At 40.9% G+C, this 20,480-nt stretch overlaps 1 protein-coding gene across 5 annotated transcripts in view; it reads left to right on the top strand.

Annotated features, from left to right (window-relative positions):
• Positions 1-1,032: 1,032 nt before the first annotated feature.
• Positions 1,033-20,480, top strand: part of LOC126399021 (clathrin coat assembly protein AP180-like) — a 44,873-nt gene continuing 25,425 nt past the window's right edge. For 2 of the 5 annotated variants that reach the window (XM_050058731.1, XM_050058733.1), the window contains exons 1-9: positions 1,039-1,716; positions 1,833-2,109; positions 13,763-13,905; positions 16,966-17,041; positions 17,953-18,055; positions 18,216-18,309; positions 18,422-18,533; positions 18,632-18,738; positions 20,007-20,048. In XM_050058731.1, coding sequence (XP_049914688.1) covers positions 1,980-2,109; positions 13,763-13,905; positions 16,966-17,041; positions 17,953-18,055; positions 18,216-18,309; positions 18,422-18,533; positions 18,632-18,738; positions 20,007-20,048 — 807 coding nt within the window. In that variant the 5' untranslated portion in view covers positions 1,039-1,716; positions 1,833-1,979. Of the gene's footprint in view, positions 1,717-1,832; positions 2,110-13,762; positions 13,906-16,965; positions 17,042-17,952; positions 18,056-18,215; positions 18,310-18,421; positions 18,534-18,631; positions 18,739-20,006; positions 20,049-20,480 lie in introns of all 5 variants that reach the window. The other 3 variants (XM_050058729.1, XM_050058730.1, XM_050058734.1) reach the window with 3 other exon arrangements.

Consider the following 20,480-nt stretch of genomic DNA (forward strand, 5'->3'; position numbering starts at 1 on the left):
TCTGCACTATTCTTAAAACTCAAACTAAAAAAAAAAAAAAAAAAGTATCCTCATTATATGTTTATTGCTAGTATGTTATCCTATGGATATCTTAAATATTTTAATCTTAGTATATATATCTAGTGTATTGTTGTAGCCTGTATTCTTTATATTGTAGGATACATCCTATAGATACGTATCTAATATTACTATATCTTATATATTTATCATATATTATCTGATCATTATTATCGGATTTTTATACAAAATCTTATAACATATTTTTGGCCCATTCTCCCACTCTCTATACCTAAAAGTTGTTTTTTTTTAAACTTGTTTACTTATTATATGTATATTGCCAGTATGTTATCCTATGATTATGTTGATATATATTTAAATACAAATTTAATATGTATTTAATTTTAGTATATTTATAGTGCAATAGGCCTATATATATTCTCCCACTCTACCTCATTTTTTAAATGTATATTTAAGTGTATATATCTTAAGTATATTTTGTAGTGTTGTATATACATTATATTATATTGTACATATAACCCTAGAAGAGACAAAATGTATATATCGGTACAAAAAATAAGCCTTAGCATATTTTGTAGGAATAAGATATCTATAGAATGTACAATATAGGCTACTATGAAACACAATAAATATAATGAAATTAGAATATTTAAAATAGCCATAGAAGAATCCATGGGATAGCATACTACCAATATACATATAACAAGTGTACAGTTGTTTAAGTTTTAGTTTCAAGAATGCAGTGAGGTACAATGGGAGAATGAGCCAAAAATATGTTATAAAATTTTATATAAAAATGTTTATTATGGTCAGCTAATAGATTCAGGTTATAATTTGGCCCACTACTGTTACTACTGCCCACTACACACACTATCTATCTATCTATCTATCTCCAGAACATGTTCCACCTCCATCATCTGTCACTGCCTCCTATACGTGCAGACCTGTGAGATGCATCTCCTACATGCAGCAGCACATAAGCTCCAGTCACGCTCGTGCATTAACCCTTTTGGCGCATAGTGACATGAGTTTCTTCTATAGTGACTCCCCTTTAAGAGACGAGGGATGCGACGTGTGTCACCCAACCCTGTTCCAAGCACCCGCTGGGGGAGGAGAGTCTGGATGGACGTATAGATAGGCCAAATAAATAAACAAACGACAGGAGCAGGAGGAGGGGGAGGAAAGAGAAAAAGGAAATTCCCTTCTGTCTTTTCCTCTTCCCGAGCATCTTGCGCTGCGCAGTGTTGGCGACACCACCGGGGAGCGGTGCGCATTTTCTGTCGATCTGAGGACAGGAGCCACATCTCCGCGCCTGAAACTGACTGAAACACCGCAATCTGACAGCCAGAGGAGGAAACTGCGGGTTCTTCTCTTATTTTGAAAGCTTCTTTTTAATGCACTGACGGTGGAGCAGAGACAGCCAAACCTGATGCCCCCTCCAAACGGGATATTCGGCCGACCTATGGAGTGTTGATTTACAGTCGTTTTCACAAGAATATTTTTGAGGACACGCGGAGGAGCCTCGCTTGCACCGCGTTTTTCATTGGCCTATTTTTGCATTAAATTGCTGCGGGGTGAGAAAATAGCTTTCATTGCCAGTTGAGTGTTACATAACCGAGTGGCATTAGCTGTCCAAGGTGCTGAACTGAACGGTCGGAGCCTATAACGGGACGAGCCGAGGGGAATTCACAACCTTGCGTAAGTCTACTCATGTCACCGCGCATATCATCAACGTGACCGCACGATCTGATGCGAAAATAACGTTTATGTGCTGCTTTGAGCTCATTCTGTGCGCTTTTCTTCCGCCCACACAGAAGGTCACGGGCCTATCAATCCGGGGAAGAGGAAAGGAGAGCAAGGGATCCGCTCCGGGAAGCAGCCGGGTGATATATTCATATTCATATTTCCTCGGCCCTGTGGGTGAAACACATTCCTGAGGTGGTCGATTCAGCGGAAAGAAAATGTCGGGGCAAACGCTCACGGATCGCATCGCCGCTGCGCAATACCAGCTAACGGGATCAGATATGGCCCGGGCTGTCTGCAAAGCCACCACTCATGAAGTGATGGCGCCCAAGAAAAAGCACCTGGAGTGTAAGTCTTCTTCCTCTTTCCTACCGGCCTCACAGAGCCCATGGCCTAACAGGCTGCACTACACATCCACCCAAACCACACATGCCATCACAAGCATGTAATTATCAGCAGCCATTTGTTAATGCCCTGAGCTTTAATGGGTGTGGTGCCATAATGAATTGATGCAGCCATGGTGATGACCCCTCTGCTGACCCTTGGTGTCAGCGTCCAGTAAAGATGATGGAAACCCAGTGAGAGGGAGGGTAGGAGAGAAAGGGAGAGTGTGGGAGGGAGAAAAGGTCATATTTTAAGGCAGACTGACAAGTCATCCTCAGAGCAACACTATTTCATTTCCCTTCTCCTGCCAAGCCACTTCCTTTAACTTCACATTTATGGGTGTAGATTTCAGGGGGGGCAAAGGGGGCATGTCCATGTGCATTTGCCCCCTCCTCCCCAATTCAAACATGAAAGTAGCACAGCATAGATGAATTACTGAACAGGCTCAGGGGCCCCATTGGCCTGTATCTACAAAATGTCATGTAAATTAACTTTCTGACCAGGAAGAGACTGACAATGACCGCAAAGAGATGGAAAGGGACTGCAAAGAGACACAAAATAACTATAACATTTGGTAGAACAACCACAAAGAGCCACAAAACAACGAAATTGCCTCAAAGACACAAAGTAACACAAAATGTCCTTAAAGGGGTACAAAATGACCAATAATTGGTACAAAACAACCTTAAAGGGACACAACCCAGCTAAGAAGACACACAAAATTATCAAAACACACATGAAGTTGCCTCAAAGAAACACAAAGTTACCTCAGTAAGACTCAAAATAACCTTTAAGAGTCACAAAACGACTGAAACAAGCACAAAGTTACCTCAGAGAGACACAGAATGACCTTAAAGGGACACAAATCGGCTAAAAAGAGACACAAAGTGACCAAAACAAACACAATGTTGCCTCAAAGAGACACAAAGTTACCTTGGAGAGACACAAAATGACCTTAAAGGGACATAAATTTACTAAAAAGAGACTCAAAAAGACGAAAACAAACACAAAGTTACTTTGGAGAGACACAAAATCATCTTTAAGGGACACAAAACGATAAGAAACAGACACAACATGACCAAAACAAACACAAAATGACCTGAAAAAGACACAAAATGATCTTAAAGGGACACAAAATGACTAAAAAGAGACACAAAACCACCACAAAGTCTGTGTGTAATGCTCCTTTGTAGAAGAAGTGGTGGGGCCTTTTTTTATATCTGTGCCCAGGGGCCCATTGTCTCATGCAGCAGAGGACTTTTACACAATAAATTGATGCTAAGAAGGAGCAAATTGGTGCTTAAGTATTTGTTGGTGAAAACTTTCTGGTGGAGGACCCATAAAGTCCCCGTTTCATATGTGTCCCCTTCAATGTTGAAACAGAAACTTACACCTTGTTCACATTGTAGATTTATTGTAAGTCTGGATTGTAAAGAAAGTCTAAGTGTCACACGTACTAAATTAAAAGGTAAATTCCAAGATAGGCTGTTGTCTGAATCACATGCAAAGAGAACTATTTGGGTTTTGTGTTGTCTATTTGTGTGTTTAAGCTTGTACAGGCATCATGGGTGGGTTATGAGACATTGGGCCCCTGAGCACAGATATACAAAAGGCCCCACCACCTCTTCTCTACAGGACAAAGACTTTGCTTTACTCTGCCTGGTATAGTGCCATAAAGTCATGGCTGAATAACATTATCAGACCTCACAGCTTTATTGACACATCACCAGATGACAGCAGAGGCAACCTTATGACAAATCGTGATTAATCACTGTCACCTACCACAAATAGTGAGTCAGACCCAAGCAGTGGCGTGGCGCTGCATACAGATGACTGCTGGTCTGATTGGCATGACTTGTCTTTTTTTTTTGTTTGGTGTCTGTGTGTGGTCGCTGGGCAGGTCTGGCCCTGTGTCTTGGGCCTGGACCTTCTATCTTGTGATCCGCTCCCCTACTGAATAATTGAATAATCAGCCAATGACTGCCTTGCATTATTTACACAGCCAAAGGTGACCATGCTAATGCTAGCGATGCACCAGAGACCGTGGCTCCCTCACTCTCTACTCTTTGTTTCCTCTGTGTGTCTTTAACTCTCGACTGTAGAGACTTCAACTGTTGAGCAAACTGTCACTGGCACAAGCCATGACCTACTTCTCCAACAGGAAGCCACTTCTTGATACCACAAACTCAATAAGACACAGAATGAGCTTAAACAGACACTAAATGATCTTAAAGGGACACAAAACGGCTAAAAAGAGACAAAATGACCAAAACAAACACAAAGTTGCCTCAAAGAGACAAAAATTTACCTCGGTAAGACACAAGATTACCTCTGAGAGACACAAAATGTCCTTAAAGGGACACATAATTACTAAAAAGAGACACAAAATGACCAAAACAAACATAAAGTTACCCCAGAGAGACACGAAATGAACTTAAAGGGACACAACACGGCTAAATCGAAACACAAAGTTGCCTGAAAGAGACACAAAGTTACCTCGGTAAGACACAAGATTATCTTGGAGAGGCACAAAATGTTCTTAAAGGGACATAAAACGACTAAAAAGAGACACAAAGCGACCAAAACAGACACGCAGTTGCCTCAAAAAGACACAAAGTTACTTCTGAGAGACACAAAATGTCCTTATAGGGACACAAATTGGCTAAAAAGACACACAAAGCGACCAAAACAGACACGCAGTTGCCTCAAAAAGACACAAAGTTACCTCTGAGAGACACAAAATGGCCAAAACAAACATAAAGTTACCCCAGAGAGACACAAAATGAACTTAAAGGGACACAACACAGCTAAATCGAGACAAAATGACCAAAACAAACACAAAGTTGCCTCAAAGAGACACAAAGTTACCTCGGTAAGACACAAGATTACCTTGGAGAGGCACAAAATGTTCTTAAAGGGACATAAAACGACTAAAAAGAGACACAAAGTGACCAAAACAAACACAAAGTTGCCTCAAAGAGACGCACAGTTACCTTACAGAGACACAAAATGACCCAAGAAAGACATAAAACATTCTTAAAGGGACACAAAACAACTGAAACAAACACAAAGTTACCTCAAAGAGACACAAAACGATCTTAAGGGGACACAAAATGGCTTAAAAGTGACACAAAAATGACCAAAACAAACACGATGTTGCCTCAAAGAGACGCAAAGTTACCTTATAGAGACACAAAATGACCAAAGAAAGACATAAAACGTTCTTAAAGGGACACAAAACAACTGAAACAAACACAAAGTTACCTCAAAGAGACACAAAACGATCTTAAAGGGACACAAAATGGCTTAAAAGTGACACAAATATGACCAAAACAAACATGAAGTTGCCTCCAAGAGACATTAAGTTACCTCAGTAAGACACAAAGTCATACTGAGAACTAGAGAGAATATGCAGCTTATCCAAATAATCACTTAGTCTATTATACACAACTCTTTCCAGTACTTTAGATGAAGTTGGTAAAACAGAGATTGGACGGTAATTACTGATATCATTTTTGTCACCAGTTTTGTAAATAGGAATGATTCTGGCAATTTTGGTCATTTTTGGCACAACACCATGAAGTAAAGACAAATTAACACAATGAGTAAGCGGTTTTACTATGTGCTTTTGTGAGCCAGGGGTGTCATTCATTATTTTTCCGTGTAACAGCCTTCTCTGGGATGGTTTTACTGATTGAATCTGTTAATTCATTGATCAAACTATTGTATGCGGTATCGGGATCACTAGCATTACGTACATTTATCCAAGTTTTGCTCTCCAGGTTTTCACACAGCAGCTGTAGAGTTCTTTCATTCAGTACTTTACTTGTTAACTTGCTATGAGATGGTGCAGATTTATGAGCTATATTTAAAAATAGTACAATAGAGAAATGGTCAGATATATCAGACATAATCACTCCAGACTCCAGCTTGGTATTATGGATATGGTATAGGTATGATGGTCGGAAAAAAAGAAGATGAGTGTAGAATATTGCTAAAATCATTTTTAATTGTATCATTCTTAGAGATGTCTATGTTAAAGTCCCCAAGGAGTATACATTTATTATTTTTCCTGTTTACTGCATAAAGGGTTTCCTCAAGTTTACCCATGAAATCAAAAGGGTTTGAGTCGGGTGGACGATAGATTGCTCCAGTGATAAGATTATAACCTTTATTAATGTTGATATTGATGAAAAGGGAATCGGAATGATCATCATCCAATACCAGGTTATCACAAACATTAGCCTGGAGTCTGGAGTTTACATACATACATACTCCTCCACCTGTTCTGCCCAATGTATTTTTATGGTAAAATCTGAAACCCTCTAATTTAAGAGTATCTATGACTTATCATTTAACCAAGTTTCACTACAGGCCATAAAATCAAAATCACGCCCAATAATGGAAAGTAGAGAGGCTAAGTTATTGTGGTTTTTAGACAGACTTCTGATATTAAGATGCAGCACAGAAAAGTTGTTATGGGTACTTAACCTTTTAAGATGTTCTGGATCATATTTATGACAGTTAATATTTACAGTGCTATCAATACAGTGCTGAGTATCTCCATTATCCCAATTTAGGTTACCCATATCTATCTAAAGCTGTCGTCCTACATCTGAGTTTCCGAGAAAAGCTATCATACATGAGACAGACATACATAACACATACACAAACCTACGCATAATGTTCTGTATTTAACCAAGAATGGTTTTTGGCACCCTCTGTATATAATAATTTAAACATATGGGAACTTATATGTTATTAATACTATCAAAAATATAAAGCTTTTATTCAACCAAATAATAAATGCAGCAAAATCAAGCACATTACAGGCTTCTATACCACGGGCCTATATCTACCTGTAGGCCACACACACACACACACACACACACACACGGTGATGTTGTCTTCCATCAGGTTTTTAGTCTGTGAAGTTGTGCTGGATCCATTTCTAGGGCAGCTCAACAAGCTTCTTGTATGTAGGCCACTGTGCTTCCCTTGCATGTGTGTCTTGGCTGGAGGAAAGTCCTAACCTCAAAGAAACTCAATGTTGATGAATTTTTCATGTCTCGATATAGTTTAGGCTGAAAATAGGAAGTAAGTGCAAAAAGGCCGACTCGATAATCAGCTCCTTCTCAGCATGATTGATTTAAGATATCTGATGACAGATGAAAGCAGATAGGTCGTATCTACTCCTTTGTCACTGTGACACAGTCAGTGACCCTTGGGGTGGGCGTGGGTGTGTTGTTGTCGGTGGCGGTGCAGTGCAGTTGCCATGGTAACAGATTGAGAGTGTCAGGGGATGGCACAGTAATGACAGAGGGCGACTGTGAAAAGGAAGAGGACAAATGACAGGGCTGTCATCTGTGGAGTGCAGAGACTTAATGAATGAATGTGTCTTAAACCAGACCTAAAACACTGAATTGTGTTTCAGTGCAGGTAACTAACAAATTGTTTATTCTAATAAGCGTCTTCTGAAGGCAAAGTGTAACTGATGAACAGCCTGAAGTAGCTGGCATGAATGCTGGTGTGTCACAGGTGCCTTTGGAGCCGTGATTCAACTGCAAAATAAAAGCCGCAACAGTAACAAACGTGTGCAGCACTTTGCTCTGTATGGAGAGCAAACATCCCATTTTCTTTTTTCTTTTGATGCCTGCATTTGATCTCAGTGCAGAGAATAAAATACGACTGTGAAAAGGAGTTTTATTTCTTGCTATTAGCTGAAAAACACTTGAATTTCATATTTCAGTTCATTTAGTGGTGTAGTGTGTAAAGAGCACTGTACTGGAGGGCGTGTGCTACAGATTTCTAGGGAACATGTGGTCCGTGCAAGGTCAACTAACAGAGAGTGGAGTTCACTCAGCACCAAAGGCACTGGGTTTAAATTCATCTGAGGTCATGGTGAAAATACTCTGAGTATAGAAACAGCTTTTAGAGGAGTGGAATCATCGTACTGACCTGAACAGGAAGCTGATGACTACATGTACATGAGCGTAACAGCTACAATATGTGTCCAGTCTGTGGTGTGCATGTGTGAGTCACTAGCTGGAGCCACAGCCAGCATCTCTGGATGGCGAGTTGAAACTGAACTAATTACAGGGATATAGTGCTTAAAGGAATAGTTCAACTTTTTGGGAAGTTACTCTTATTCGCTTTCTTGCTGAGAGATAAGAAGATTGATATCACTCTCATTACTAGATATGAAGCCATAGCCAAAAGCCAGTTAGCTTAGCCTAGCATGAAGACAGGAAACTTGGGGAAAACAGTTAGCATGGCTCTGTCTGAAGGTAACAAGATGTACCTAACAGCATCCCTCAACAGGGTTTCTACATCTTTAGGGGCCGTGCACATGCCGCATCTTTAACCACCTGGAAAATGTGAAGTCAGGCACTGGGCGCTACTTTTGTGCCTTTTTTATGCCAGCTTTCAAGAGTGTGGCGGTAGGTTGCGTCTGAGGTTGCTAAGCAACCTTAACAAGAACTGTATCATAGCCTATTTACTGGAAATCCTGAGTGCAGAACTGATCTTCTTTCAGGTGCTTTTTATAAGTGTAGGCCTATCGTCCGTGGGACAGATGTAGAGCTCAAAGCCTTTAATGAAAAGTTTGGATTTATTTGCATTTTTGTTGTTATTATTATTTCTAAGTAATTTGTGCCCTAACTAAATCAAAATTGACTGACTACATCAGTTGTAAGACTGAACTTTCCATAGAAAAATAGTAGAGGCTCTCTAAGGCCCCTCTTATACCTTAAAGGTACAAAATATGTTAGCCCACTCTTACACTAGGTTCTTCTCTAAACGTAGCTAAGGCCAAGTGAGTGCCTGCTTTTATTACTGGAGTACCAACGTACAGTACACTATCCTGTCTATGCCCAAGAGAGGGAAATCAGGGGTCCAAAAAAAGAAAAGAAATAAAGGTAACTGACTTTGTTAAGAATAAAACAATTTGAAGGGTGCAGGAGAGCGACATGGATCAAGAGAGGAAGAGTGGGGGACTCACACTCCTCAAAGTGTTTTTAAAGAAATGTCAACATTTGTTTTGGTTATATTTTTTGAAATTTTACAATACAATGTCAGAAAAAATGATTCATTAAATCCTACTTCCAGTGTCTTAGCATTTTTAAGACTTTTGAAGGATATGTGAAAAACCCAGTCTAAAGCTCGCTAATTAACATGTTGTATCTCTTTCAATTAATCCATACAAGAACAAGTGTAAAAACGACAAGCTGCTGCTTTACATGGGGTTATGTGCCAGACTATTTCTTGGCAGGGAGCTTCCTGAAGTCTCATTGTCACTGTGACAAAGTCTGGTTCTCCCCTGTTGCCAGTGATTATGCTAAGCTAACTGACTGCTAACTGTAGCCTCATATTTCTGTCTGAAACCACACCCTACATGTACACAGTGCACTATAATTACTGCCTGGCATTTTATTAGAGTGTCTGAATTCTGAGTGTGAAATTTCCACGGTGTTAGCATTGTGCTAACTGCTCACTAACTCAGTGTCTGTTGTAAAGGGAGTTGTCAATGAGTGAACCAGGGGTGTAGCTCCAAATTCTGGGCCCTATGCGTATGCAATCTCTGTGGGCCCAATGCCATTCCTCTCTTGATCCATGTCTCACACACCTTTTGAATTTTAAGAGTCAGTTTGCTGTGTTTACCTTACCTTTCTTTCTTTCTTTTCCTTTTTTGAACTCTGATTTCTCTTTCTTGGGGAATTCCCTTCCTTAAAGAGCCTCCACTATTCTTTTATACAAAGTTCAGTCTCTCATCCGATTTATTCAGCCAGTTTTAATTTAGTAATGGCACTTATTACAAAATCAGCCCCACTCTTCCCACTACTACGACGCTCCTGCACACAGCTGACGTGTAAATTGGTGAGAGGCCTAAACAGCCTATCTGACAGGAGTAAAGCTGTCTAAACAAATCTACACATCAAATTCTATCTAATTTTATCTGGAATATCCTGGCTACTACTACAGTGCTTTCCTGTGTAACTATAAAAAAGATTAGAGCAGGCACAGACTGGAAACACACACACAAACACACACTGGCACAGCATGAGGCCTCGGTTCATTCTTAGAGCTCTCCTGTGGGCCGTGGATTACCGTCTACAGTCTTTATTTAGCTCTGCCAATCCTCATTAGACACACACACACTCGTATGTCGATGTGTGTTTGTTTCAGGTAATGATACCACAACAGAAAGTGTGGATTATATCCTACGATACGATGCAGCCGTAAACAGATATAATAACACATCTACAGTTGTTATTGGGTGAATTGTGAGCTGAGAGTCTCGCTGAGGATGGCACTGCGTTCATCGTGCTAGTATGAATATTAACTTGTAGCTGTGCCAGCGACATGATAATGTTATATAATCACATTTCAGCCATTGTGGACCGTGTGTGTGTGTGTGTGTGTGTGTGTGTGTGTGTATGTGTCATCTGAAAAGGCTGCAGGGGAGTGTAATCTCCAGCCATTTCACAGAGAAGTGAGGCTAAATGAACAGAATAAACAAAAACAGGATGGAATAAAAATGTGGGGTTCTTCTACCTACTCTATTTTGTGCTACAAATATATTTAAATAAACCTGAATCATTGTACGGACTCACATCAGCAGCACTGGTGGTGATAAGCTGATAACAGAGTGTGTTATATGGTGAGCATGGCGTGAAACAGGTGGTGTCAAGACAGGTGTGTGTGCTGCATGGGGGGATGGGCAGCCACCACAGAAAGACCAGGACCAGTGATTAGTAATAATCTGTTTACAAGCCCCCCAACCCCCCTAACCTCTCTGTCCAGCCTGACCTTGAAGGGTCCGCTGCTCTGACACTCATGTCTTTATTTCTCACACATTAACGTCCACATTAGTGCTTCTCTCGACTCCCTGCTGTTCCCTCGAGGGTCTTTCTCTTCATTCCCACCCCTCTCGTGCTCACCCGCTTGCTGTATTATTTTTGGTCTGCAGTTTGGTATCCACCTGCTCAAGGCAAAGCCAAGGCCTGTTCAATATAACGGCCTTCCTCTCCTTGTATTACCAGCAGTGCCTGCCAATATTTGCTGCAGTCCTCTTTGGCACTGTGTATGGATACACTCAGTCCTGCCCTTGTTGCTAAGCTGTCAATGTCAGAAGGGATGGACAAAGAAATGCATTTGCAGTATATGAAATATATTTCAACAACTTAAAGCTGTAGCTGGTAACTTTTATAGAATAACTTCCTGTTATATTTGCTTAACTGTTACGGTATTCACACACCACTAAATGTGTTGGATAAAAAATTATATTTCTTTGCCTACTGTATGGCCATGTAGCATTTCCTATAACCTCACGTGAAAGAAAACAACCAATCAGAGCCGAGGAGTCTCAAACGCAGCTGTCGGTCATGTCAAAAGCTGCTTGTGAACTGCGGTCAATCTGGGTAGCAGTGATCAAATATGAATCAAGATTCCGTTACTGCATTGCCTATTTCTTGCCTCAAATGTCGTCAGGAACATATTTTAGTGTACTGTTTAGCTGTACAATAAAAATGTTTGTGATCCAGCCGCCATGTTGGAAACAGTCAAGCCAAAACAAAACGCCGCCCACCAGCTGGAGCAAACTTTCTAGTAGCGTGTTCGCCAGTCGACAGCGGTCGAGCTGGACATAACGCTGTCAGCAGAATTCAACACTTCTTCTTCGTTAGGGCAAAACAATGAGCGGTCACATGACACTTTTAGCTATAAAATGGGGAAGTTAAAGAGCAAAGCAGCTGTTCTACGTTGATGAAGTAGTCCTTGTCGGTGACGCATCAGGACACATCAGTGTTTCACCACAGAAGATATGTGATTGGATCAAAATGGTGATCGTTTACACTTGTATTTAGTGCTGTCCACTTTTGATCGGATCATCCAAGATGCATTTCAGTACCAGGTGTGAACACAGCCTAACTGTTTTCCAACTGTCCACATTATTCTGCACACCATAACACAACAAATATTGTGGACAACTTTACTCCTGCCACCTAAAAAGAGGCAAAAATTGGGTAATGTTACTATTTTTAAGACACATCACAGCAGGTAGGGTAGTCTTGGGTAATCTTTAAACCTATTTTTGTTTTACTACGCTGAAGCAGAGTTCACAGTGTGAATGTTAACCTGACAAATCTGCTACATCTGAGTCCATGCCATAACAATTTGGGCTGCTCTAATTGCAAATCAATGCCAAGTAATTGTGTTTCTCAATCAGGGTTTGAAATAAACACCCACCAAGCGCCAGATGTGGGTAGATTTTCCACTATGCGAGTAACTCTTGGAAGACTATCAGGCACACTGGTGGGTAAATGTTTGCACCATATAATCATGTAATTGATTACTATGCTGAGTCTCTACTGCAGTTTGGCATCATTTACGGGGGCACTGCTCTGCTGCTCCTCTTGTGTGTTACACGCGTCTAAACGGTGCTGCAAAACTGACCGACTTGAGTGCTTCTAGTTTTGTAGGACCGTTTATAGTGCAGAAAACCAGCAGATGTGTTAAACTTGCCGCCGCTGCTAGTTAGCATGATGCTAATGTATAGCCGATGATTATGAGTTTTGAAGATAATAGAATAATAACACAGAGGCTCTGTAGTCTGAACCAAGACTGCAAGCCTACTCTATTGTAACTATTGCCTCCCACATTGTCACAGTTAACGCATTGAAGCTTCACTGCTTCTGTTCTTATCTGTCACAGTAAAAGCCCTATATATATATATATAAATATACACTGCATCACAGATTGCACTTTTTCACATGCTGAGACTGTGATAATGAGTTGTTAAATATATTAAAACAATTTTTATATGGCCTTTTCTTTAAATTTGAATTCAATATAATACCTGATCTCAATAAAATGTACTGAAACAATTGCATATGTGACAAAAAAGGCAGTTTATTATGGCCAGTAAAGATGTGCTTGGCTTGTGGGTTTTTTCATCTACCTGTCCTCTCGGCAGGTGAGTCAAAACATTATTTCGGACACTGTTGTCAATACTTAAAACTGAATATCTGGCCAACAGAAGAACGTTTACTCAATTATATTAGATTTCTTTAGGTAATAGCATAGTAGGATATATAACATGGGTATATATTATTGACTGAATAAGTTAAAAGATCAGGGCTTTTGAGAAAACATTGGAGGCTGGACCCCCTGAAGCCCCCCTCTGCTCTGCCTCTGGTCTGGACACTTTATGTGGGACACCTCTCTATCTGTCTGAGTGTCTGAAGTGGCATCCAGGGAGGAGAGCTGACACAGCATTATTTTGTCTTTCTGCATTGTCAGCGTGCGTGTGTGTGTGTGTGTGTGTGTGTGTGTGTGTGTGGGCCTCGTGCACCGACATCATTTCATATGTACATCAGGTCTTCCTCCTGGCTTAATATTCTCACGGGTGTCTAGAGCAGCTCTGCAGTGAACACTTAGCCTGTCAGCTTAATCAAACTTTAATCAGAGCTGTTCAAATTACGTGGGCATTTGTCTTAGACTAAACTAGCCGTGCTTCTCCTTTTAATCATGAAATCCCCCCTTCTAGAAACTTACGTCATGCCATCAGACCTGTAATTTTCACATGATGTTAATGATGTTTTTTGTGGCTGTGTTGCAGACCTGGTGTCAGCCACCAACACCACCAATGTGAACATCCCTCAAATGGCTGACACACTGTTTGAGCGAGCCACAAATGCCAGCTGGGTGGTTGTCTTCAAGGCCCTCGTCACCACTCATCACATGTGTGTCCACGGCAACGAGGTTAGTGGCTGAATCTAATTTTATTCTGCGATAAAAGTTGTTATTCAGTGTGAGATAAATATGAAGGCTTGATTTAATTGGTTGCTGCTTTAGATTTTTTTGGAATAAATGATGGAAATTTTAAAATGGATCTGCTAAATTATCACCCAGTCCAAATGTATAGTAAATGTCTTGATAATTAACTTGTGTGGTCACCACTCTGGAGAGCTCACATTTGACCACAATTGCCCAAAGTAATGAAAAGAGTCCTGAATTTTTGGCAGCTCTTCCAAGCACCAAGTGTAAAAGAGAGTCATAACGACCTAACAGTAGCTAAGCTTGGAAGTCAGGCTAACGTTGGTGCTACACTGAGTGACACAAAAGAAAGGTAAATAATATCAATAAAACTGACTCTGAAAACAGTTTGCTTTGTATGTGTAAGGCAGCTACCTGTTTAAACCAGTAGGAGGTGCTGTTGCGCTGTCTATTTTGCATCAAATGCAGTAGTTCACACTGTTTGCTTTGAGATTTGCTCTGTTTATGCCGCCATTTTCTTCAAAGTTAATTGTCTCTTGCCCTGTCAGGTGAGCCTATTGTAACAGCCTTCTGCATTATATCACACTATCAGCGTTTAAACCACACATTTTGTTCATTTGTTCGCTGTTGCTGTTTATTAACACTCCAGGCTACTGTCCGCCATGAGTTTGACTATAAATTAATCGTGTTTTTTACTGTTTGACGTTGTTATTGAGGTGAGGCTATGAGTGTGGCTAGCATGCTGTTAACGGGTAACTTTAGACACTAAGCCTGGCGGGACAGAGCATTAGCTTCCTGTTAGCTGTTAAGCTAATTTGAGAATGTATGATTTATGTTGGTGATTTATTCCTTTCAGAGAGTCGTTGACAGTTATGTGTATTTTGATTTGATAATTTATTTTTTAATTTTAATGATTGTTTAAGTAAGAGATTTATTTCCTTAAAAAAAGTTAATTGTCAAAAATGTCATAACCACAATCCCAAATCCTGCTTGTGGTGTCTCCTCTCAGTGAGACACCAAAGCCTTAAAAAGGTACTAGGAGAGATGCAGATGCAGTGGGTTATATATTAATTATTATTAGCTTAGATATAGAAACATAAATGTCAGTGGGTAATAGTATTTACCGTTTGTTTTTGTATGTAGTGTTTTTGATAATAACCTCAGTGTCCTGAAATAGTGAGGTTAGCCACTCAGCTAGCCTAGCTGCCGACTAAAATGAAGAAAGGCACCATGCGAAGGACATTCAGCTCTATGGAGTTTTACAGCTCTCTGTTACAACAGTGTAGTTACATAAGGTAATTTAATTTTTGGCAGCTAATTCAAGCTCTGACAGCCAAAAAGAGCCACAGCACCCTAACCCCAGCCAAGTTCTGAAAGTCAGGCTAACATTGGCGCTGCACTGAATGACTAGCTAACGGTTAGCTAAGACACTGAAATGATTATGATTAAAACACAATTTACAAAAAGAACAGTAAATACAGTACTTTTAACAAACAAAGCTAGCTGTGAAAACTAATGGTGTTAGCTTTGAACATATTGTTAGTAATACCCACTACCTAACATTTGTTTTTGTGTGTTTTTGATCATTTCAATAATGGCCTCAGTGTCTTTCAGTAGCAAGGTTAGCCAGTCAGCTAGCCTAGCTGGCCACTAAGATGAAGAAGAGCACTGTCTGATAAAGAAGACGGTTAGTGCTACAGAGCTTTAGGGCCGTTTCATAGTCGACGCACACAACATGAGCAAGCGATGCGAGCAACGCACTTCCTTTCATAGTCAACACATTGAACGCAAGTGACACGTGACACTTGAAATGCAATACAGCGCTCGCGCAATAGGGGGGAGCAGAGTCACAGTATATTCTGGCTAGCTAGTGCTGCTGTAGCTAGCTAGTACTGCTATTTTATTAGAGTGCAGGGCACTAGAACTGTCATATAAATGGGGGTGTGCCCGTACGAGTTCGCAAAGTTTTTCCTCCTCGCCCACCATATTTCATACCTGCTTCTTCTGTGAATAACAAAAAGTGGTTAATTTCAAGTACGTCGCTTGCATTATCACCCCTGCTGGCAACACGTCGCCGCGTCTTGTATCAAAAAATGGACAACACATTTTGAGACGCAAGCATGCATCATGGCAGCCAATGGGTCCCAATGCGTTCACGTCTGCATGCCTTTGTGTCGACTATGAAACGGCCCTTACTGCTGTCTTTTAAAAACCGTGTAGCTATATAAGTCAGTTTAATTTTCTGTAGTTCTTCCAAGAACAGAGAGCTGAAAAGAGCCATAGTAGCCTACATTAGCTAAACTCTGAAAGTCAGGCTAACGTTGGTACTACATTGAGTGACTAGCTAACGGTTATCTAAGACACTGAGGTAGTAATCAAAACGATCAAAAACACTAAAAAAATGAGATATTACTAACAGTATCTACAAAGCTAACTGTGTGAACTAAGTATTAGCTTTGTTCAATTTGTCAGTAGCATAGAAATATACACGTCAATGGTTAATACTATTTACAGTTCGTTTTTGTATATAGGGTTTTTGTTCGTGTTGATAACCACCTTATCATCTCAGATAACCATTAGCTATTTTCTCAGTATGGCACCAAGGTTAGATGATTTTCAAAGTTTAGCTAATGTTAGGTTGCTATTGCTCTTTTTTACACTCAGTGCTTGGAGGTGCTACCAAAACTTTAAGTGACTGATATGCACCGTCTTGCGAAAGCAAGCAGTGAAACTCCTTAGATCTGACTGCACCCCTCATAAAGTTGACGGTACAAAATAAACCAGTAAATAGTATTATACTATTGCTATTAACTATGTCCAAAGCTAACTGTGAAAATTGAGGTAATGAAATTAAGGATAAAATAGTACTGTGCACTAAAATCGGAGGCAAAGATAGTTAAATGTTGCAGTAGAACTTACAGGAAGTAAACAGCTGTGCAGTTCGTGAAACAGATGCACATCACACTACATTGTGCAAGCAGAGAACTGTTCTTGATAGTTTATTGCCTAATGACTCTTCACTGTGTTTTCCTTTCTCTTCCTCAGAGGTTCATTCAGTACTTGGCCTCCAGGACCTCTCTCTTCAACCTCAGCAATTTTATCGACAAAACCGGCTCTCATGGTAAGCACAGTATCACAGTATCTGGCAAAAAACAAACAGGAAGAGATAAAAACAAAGGGAGCCATCTGGCAAATAGGAGGTATGACACAAACTGCAGGAGGGACTGGACATAATCACACACATGTGATTGTACTCACATTGACACACGTTTACATGTGCATACAAACAGATGCTGGCATTTCTATCTTTCGTGTCTAATGTCTTGTGTGAAATTACGCTCTCTTTAAGTTATTTTAATACTAAATTGGTATTTTCATGCTTGTTCTTGTGTTGATCACAGCGTTTCTTAGACACATTTGTGTGTGATTTTTATGCAGTTAACTGTTAACCAGCAAAGAATTTATTGATGTACATATAATAATGGTCGTCACAAACACCAAATCTGCAGTTCCTGATGGTTTCGGCTGAATTTCACAAACTTCAGGATACATGTACAGTATTACTTCTCAGCCCAGTTTTTAGGGATTTTTTTTTTAATGTTTTTTTTTCTCTGAAGTATATAAAGAATTTAAAGGAACAAATTAGCTAAATGTGTCATAATGACGTCGTGATGACAATGACTAAAGTGCAGGACTATGACATCAGAATCTCGGGTTTGTGTCTCTGTTTGTTTCTATAATGCTGTGGTTAACATATGGTTATATTAGGCATTAAAAAGTTAGGAAAAGATCACACTTTGGCTTAAAATACCTGGTTTTGGCGGCACAATGCTGGAAATGCTGATGATGTCTTGCTAAAAACAGCTTGCTTTGTGGGTCTCAGATGCTGGTCTGCAGCTTGGCAGCCATCTTGCCTCGGTGTCACATCATCTGCCACCCTCTCCATCTCCTTATGATATAGTTGGCTCATATACATGTAATCTGAGCTATGATGTCTCCCTGCCTGCTTTCTCACATGCATTTCCTCTTTAGGCTACGACATGTCTACATTCATCAGACGGTATGGGCGGTACCTTAACGAGAAAGCCTTCGCTTATCGCCAGATGGCTTTTGATTTCACCAGAGTCAAGAAGGGGTACGTCAAACATGGTGTTTTGAGAGTTTGTGCTTATAGGCATTTGCCTCCTCTTACCTCTACTTTCTACTACTGACTAGACAGCTCACTCTTTTTTTCACTCATGTGCTATATCCAACAGCTGTTCTTATACATCTGACGCTGTGTTGTACTCTTTCAGTGCTGACGGCGTGATGAGAACCATGACCACTGAGAAGCTGTTGAAAGGCATGCCTGTTCTGCAGACTCAGATTGACACACTCCTGGAGTTCGATGTGAGTCAGACTTTGGCTCGATATCTGTACCTATTTTACAGTACCGTGCAGCATCACAGAAGTTTTCCCAGGGCTTCGCTTCACCTCTCATGTTTTCTCTTCCTTCTCTCAGGTTCATCCCAAGGAGCTGAACAATGGGATCATCAATGCTGCATTCCTACTTCTCTTCAAGGACCTGGTCAAACTGTTCGCGTCCTACAATGACGGAATCATCAACCTATTAGGTTAGTAGACCTTGAGTATCTTTCACTTGGCACCTCAGAGATGAAGACATGCATCACAGAGAATCTGAACCTGCAAACCTGTTGTTTCCTGTACGCAGAGAAATACTTCAAAATGAAGAAGAGTGACTGTAAGGAGGCCTTGGAGATCTACAAGAGGTTCCTGACCAGGGTGACAAAGATTGGGGAATTCATGAAGCTCGCTGAGGTAAGGGGCAACCACCAGTCCTTAATATGACCTTCATAATGACATGTACTGTCCACAGTATGAGCCTGTTTACTCCTGGTATTAACGTACATCCTGAGTGTTTGAATCACAATTGGGCAGCTTTAAGTCTGTCTGTTCACACCTGGCATTAGAATGCATCTCCACAAGCGTCTCAAATGACCACTTGTGATTGATTCTCACCCCTCCAATCTCTATGCAAATAAACACATAAATCATTTCTGTTTGCAATGACCAAATGCGTTTTTAACTGAAGTCCTGTCATGCTATACGTACACTAACCGCCATTGATATTCAAAATGGGAAAAATCACACTACATTGTAGAGCTGTGTGCGGCGCATCGATTTGCTCAGCCCCTCCTTGCCCCCCTCGGTCTCTTTCTGTTCATCACAAGACAAGCACACTCAGAGCTCTCCTTGTCTCCCGGGGTACGAGAGTGTGAGCTCCACACTGGCCACAGTTGGTGAGAGTATGCCTGGCAGCACATACAGTGACATGGATAGCTGTTAGCATCACACGGTTTTCATTGACTAACAGTTATTAACATGTCAAGCCGTTTCGGTGTCGGACTGAGTTTGTTCGGACCGTTTAACAGCTGCTGCTGTGTTAGCTTGTACTAACCAGGCAGACTTTGAACTGGGCCCAGGGGCGTTCCTTCAGCACTCTATCTAACCTGTGTAACAGCAGCAAAAGAAAATTCTGTCATCTGAGCGAGTCAGATAAACAAGGACGTAAGCTGAGCAGGTGGTTCTTTAATGTTTCCCAGGGCATATTAGCTGACACACTGCGGAAAGAATGTGGTCATATGTGGCCCAGACTACATCTGAGGGTGCTTTCACACGTGCTTCAATGTTTAGTTTATTTCTTGGGTTTTTCCCGCATGGGAATTCTGACCAATCAAGAGCAGCTTTCTCACACAAGGCATTTTATCTGGTCCGCTTGTAAATGCTGCTGTGAGAACATGAACCAACTCTAGGCAATTATGGAACTTTGTAACAAAATTAGTCCCTGATTCAGACCAAAGCAAGCGAACGCTAGGTCTGAAAGCACCCTGAATGTTGCCTGAGCGATCAGATCTCAAGATGCATTGAGGACACATTAGGTGCATTCACACCTGTTCTTAGAGTTGTCCACTTATCAGCTGATCAACCAGGATGCATGTTAATACAAGGTGTAAACAGGGCCTGTGTCATGTGTGGGGACTGTGCAGTGTGGTAATGCTGATTTTAAATTCTTTTCCGTCTTACAGACAGTTGGAGTCGACAAAAATGACATTCCTGACATCAACTACGTAAGTTAACACATACAGTATTTCAACTCTTATGATTTTTCCCTGGAAGGATTGCGACCAAGAAAATAATGCACATGAATACAACCCATCCCACCTCACACACGCACACACAGATACTCCCATGACTCACTCACCATAAATCTCCCCACCCCAGTGTCTCCACCCGGGGGTAGTGGTGGATCTAGCAGATTCAGACGACGAAGACTGTCCTTTCACACCTCTCGAGGACCCGGTAACCACAGAAACACAGGGTGCCCTGGCTGAGTGCCTGTTTACAGGATGGAGTGTCGGCATGTTGATCCTAATTGAATTTCAGACACACAAACCCTTTGTGTGTGTGTTTATATGTGCATGTGGTTATTGCAGTGAGATTTTCCAAAGCTCTGTCACTCTTAGATTTTTACCACGTTTGGACTTGCACAGTCCGGGGAT

Source organism: Epinephelus moara, chromosome 12, assembly GCF_006386435.1.
Source record: "Epinephelus moara isolate mb chromosome 12, YSFRI_EMoa_1.0, whole genome shotgun sequence".
NCBI lineage: Eukaryota > Metazoa > Chordata > Actinopteri > Perciformes > Serranidae > Epinephelus > Epinephelus moara.